Source organism: Rutilus rutilus (genome assembly GCF_951802725.1).
Source record: "Rutilus rutilus genome assembly, chromosome: 6".
NCBI classification, from domain to species: domain Eukaryota; kingdom Metazoa; phylum Chordata; class Actinopteri; order Cypriniformes; family Leuciscidae; genus Rutilus; species Rutilus rutilus.
In genome coordinates, this window is record NC_140214.1 from 6,857,638 (window position 1) to 6,861,005 (window position 3,368).

General features: G+C 36.8%; 1 protein-coding gene across 1 annotated transcript in view; it reads left to right on the forward strand.

Annotated features, from left to right (window-relative positions):
• svilb (supervillin b) overlaps positions 1-2,662 on the forward strand; it is a 70,198-nt gene extending 67,536 nt beyond the window's left edge. The window contains exon 41 of the mRNA XM_084412181.1: positions 1,583-2,662. Coding sequence (XP_084268307.1) covers positions 1,583-1,669 — 87 coding nt within the window. The 3' untranslated portion in view covers positions 1,670-2,662. The remainder of the gene's footprint in view (positions 1-1,582) is intronic.
• The last annotated feature ends 706 nt before the right edge of the window (positions 2,663-3,368 follow it).

Sequence of the window (3,368 nt, forward strand, 5' to 3'; positions counted from 1 at the left end):
CCACTCTATTTATCTGTGTATGAATGTCAAATCTTTTCCATTTCACTGTGATTTATGTTGCATTTTGCCTTGTGTGGACAGAAAAAATGACTTTGGAAACACAATGTGCCGCTGGAAACACAATCAATGTGCCTAGTTAGGACACTGTGCTACTGTAACCCTTTTCTCCTGATTTTTCTGCAAATTTAAGATTCTTTGTGCACATGTACAATACCGTTCAAAATACTGGAGTCAGTAAGATTTTCTATTTAATTTTTTTTTATTTAGTAAGGACACATTACATTGCTCAAAAATGATAGCAAAGACTTTTATAATGTTATAGAAGATTTCTAATTAAACTTTCTATTAATCAAAGAATCCTTAATAAAAATGAATCATGATTTCCAGAAAAATATCAAGCAGCACAACTGTTTTCAACACTGATTATAATAAGAAATGTTCCTGAGCACTAAATCAGCATATTAGAATGATTTCTGAAGGATCATGTGACACTGAAGACTGGAGTAATGGCTGCATTATAATGTTACCATGAAAACGGTAACTCAGTGGGCTCAATTTTTATTATATCAACTTCAAATTTGAAACACAACGTAGACAGATGGCCTTGATTTTTATGCAAATTTAGAGTGCAGATTATTTTGTAAAATATATATTTAAATAAAAATATTTAGTTCAATTCACTTGCTTTATTGTAAAAGTAAACTTCTATAACCTTTTTACACTTTCTGTAATAATCTGCTGAGTGTCATCTTTAAAAGAGACCAACCATAGGTCTGTATTCCATTCCATGTAATTCCATTCATAAATTGCAGCCATTGATAATTACGGTATCCCAAAAATGAAATTTCTGTCATTAATTACTCACCCTCATGTCGTTCCAAACCCGTAAGACTTTTGGTCATCTTCAAAACTCAAAAGCAGATAGTATATTTATTATGCAGATAATATAAATGAAATCTGAGAGTCATTAATTACTCACCCTCATGTCATTCCAAACACGTAAGACTTTCATAAATCTTCGAAACACAAATTAAGATCTTTTTGATGAAATCTGAGAGCTCCCTCCATTCACAGCTACACAACTACCACTTTGACGCTTCAAAAAGTTCATAAAGAGATTGTAAAAAAGCATGTACGATTGAGCTTTTTTTGTGTTTGCTTATCAATGTTTATATGTGAATAAAAGCCTAAATTCAATCTGTTCATCATATAAAGCGATCAAGTTTCGATTCTGCATAAATTTGGACTAAACCGCTCTATTCATATGGATTAGTTTTACAATCTCTTTCTGAACTTTTTGAAGCATCAGCGGTAGTTGCATAGACTGTCAATGGAAGGACAGAAAGCTCTCAGATTTCATCAAAAAGATTAATGAAAGTCTTTCGTGTTTGAAACGACATGAGGGTGAGTAATTAATGACTCTGGCACATGACTCTATGAATTTGGGACAGTTATTTTAAATTGTAGTAATATTTCATAATATATCTTACCACCCCCAAATTTTGAATGGTAAGTGTATTTATATTTACATGGCAGTTTGTTTCTCTCCCTTCCCTCATTGTAATATTGTCTGTGTTCTCAGAGAGTGTTAGACATGAAGAGAGAAGAGTTTGACCTTCTGCCTGGATGGAAGCAAGTGAACCTCAAAAAAGCCAAAGGACTCTTTTAAAAGCCTGACGAAAATCCTCACGGTGACAGAATTATCACTGTCCATTTCCACCATGACCACTGGTTCTGCGGTCACTTTCGGTTCACGGAGGTGTTTGCTCACTGAGACCAGGGTAAACGGTCAGGTCAAAGGTCACTTTAGGATCTACAGATGCACCTGCTGTGGCGTCCTCTTTTGATGTATCTATTAAGTCCGTGGAAGTGATGTCTGTGTGTGTCAGTGTGTGTCCTCACCTCGATCATGTACAACGATTTGCAGTCTGTGAGTATGTTTATCTCTTGAAGTACATGGATTCGAATACTTCGCTCACCTTCCCATCCGGTCTGATCTGCAATGTGTTTTCGTTGTGACATGTGCGTTTGATAAATCTGCTGAAAAATTGGAAATTGTATAAACTTTGTAGCAAACAAAGAAAATCCTGCGTGATCGCTCTTAATGTTGTCATATGTCTTAGGATATTTCTTTTTGATTCAAGAGGAGTTTACATGGCGCGTCTGTATTTTGTGTGTGTTCTTCTCGTGTGAATGGCTGTTGCTTGTGGTGGTGATGGTCTCTTCTTCCTGAGGTGTGAGGGACGTCATGTTTGTTTGTATTTGGACAGCATGGAGTAATGGACGAGAGAAAGAAAAGATATTTAAATGTACAGTATAGTGCCTTGCTTTTGTGTACAGTTTCTATACCAAACACACTCTATAGTCTGCATTTCAGAGACTTTCTTTGTGATAAAAGAAATAGTGAATAAAGAAAGCATATAAAATATTTTTTTTCCTCTGTCTTGTATAACTTTTCACCAATTTTAGGGACACAGTGAGACAAAACAGGCTACAGAAGTGGGAAAAAAATATGTATTTTTGATCTGTTCAGCATGTTCAGAGGTATTCAATTACACAAATGTTTGATCAATGTGGGTCAACAGCATCAGAGACTAAAGCAATGCTGTCACGTCAAATATTTACATAAATGTAAATATTTTGAAATACAGTGGATATAAACCTGTGTAAAAAAAAGATGTAAAAAAAAAAATGATACAAAGATACATTATATCAGTAGCCTGACGTTTTACTCAGATACTGATTATGGGGCGTGTTTCAACCGAACCAGGAAGGAAAATGCTTCTGCACTCAATTGGATAGACCTACAACCAATCAGAGCAACGGAGTAAGTGACGTATGTTTTTCATTCATGTTTCCGATCGACAAATGCCTTGATCGCTGTTCTCTGTTCCTCTTTTAAAATGAGTCTACGGTCTACTACACTATATCAGCATGAGAGGAAGCATATATTCAAGCTATGTCAACTCACCAGCATCCCTTCTTCACTCACTCTCTGCTTGTTCTTCCACAGCCTGGAATACGGGGGGAGTACTTTGGGTTCGGGCCGAATACCGAGCCCAACAGCACGCCAAATATGCATTTATTCTATCTGGCTTATTTGTAAGTGTGAACTCGTGAAATAACAATTCTCCAGCGGCAGTCATCTTTGTTGTAAACGAATTCAACCGCGCTCGTTGGTGACGTGGATGATTACGTTACGTTGCTCATCTGTCCATCATCGTATAAAGCCCGCCCTGACAATTTGATTGGTCCGAACAATTTTTGTTCGGGCATAATAGCTCCTCAACGGATCGAGTCCAGACCGAACTTCCCGACCTAAAAAAATTGTGGGCGGGGCTAAGTTCGGCTGGCATCCAGGTGTTAAG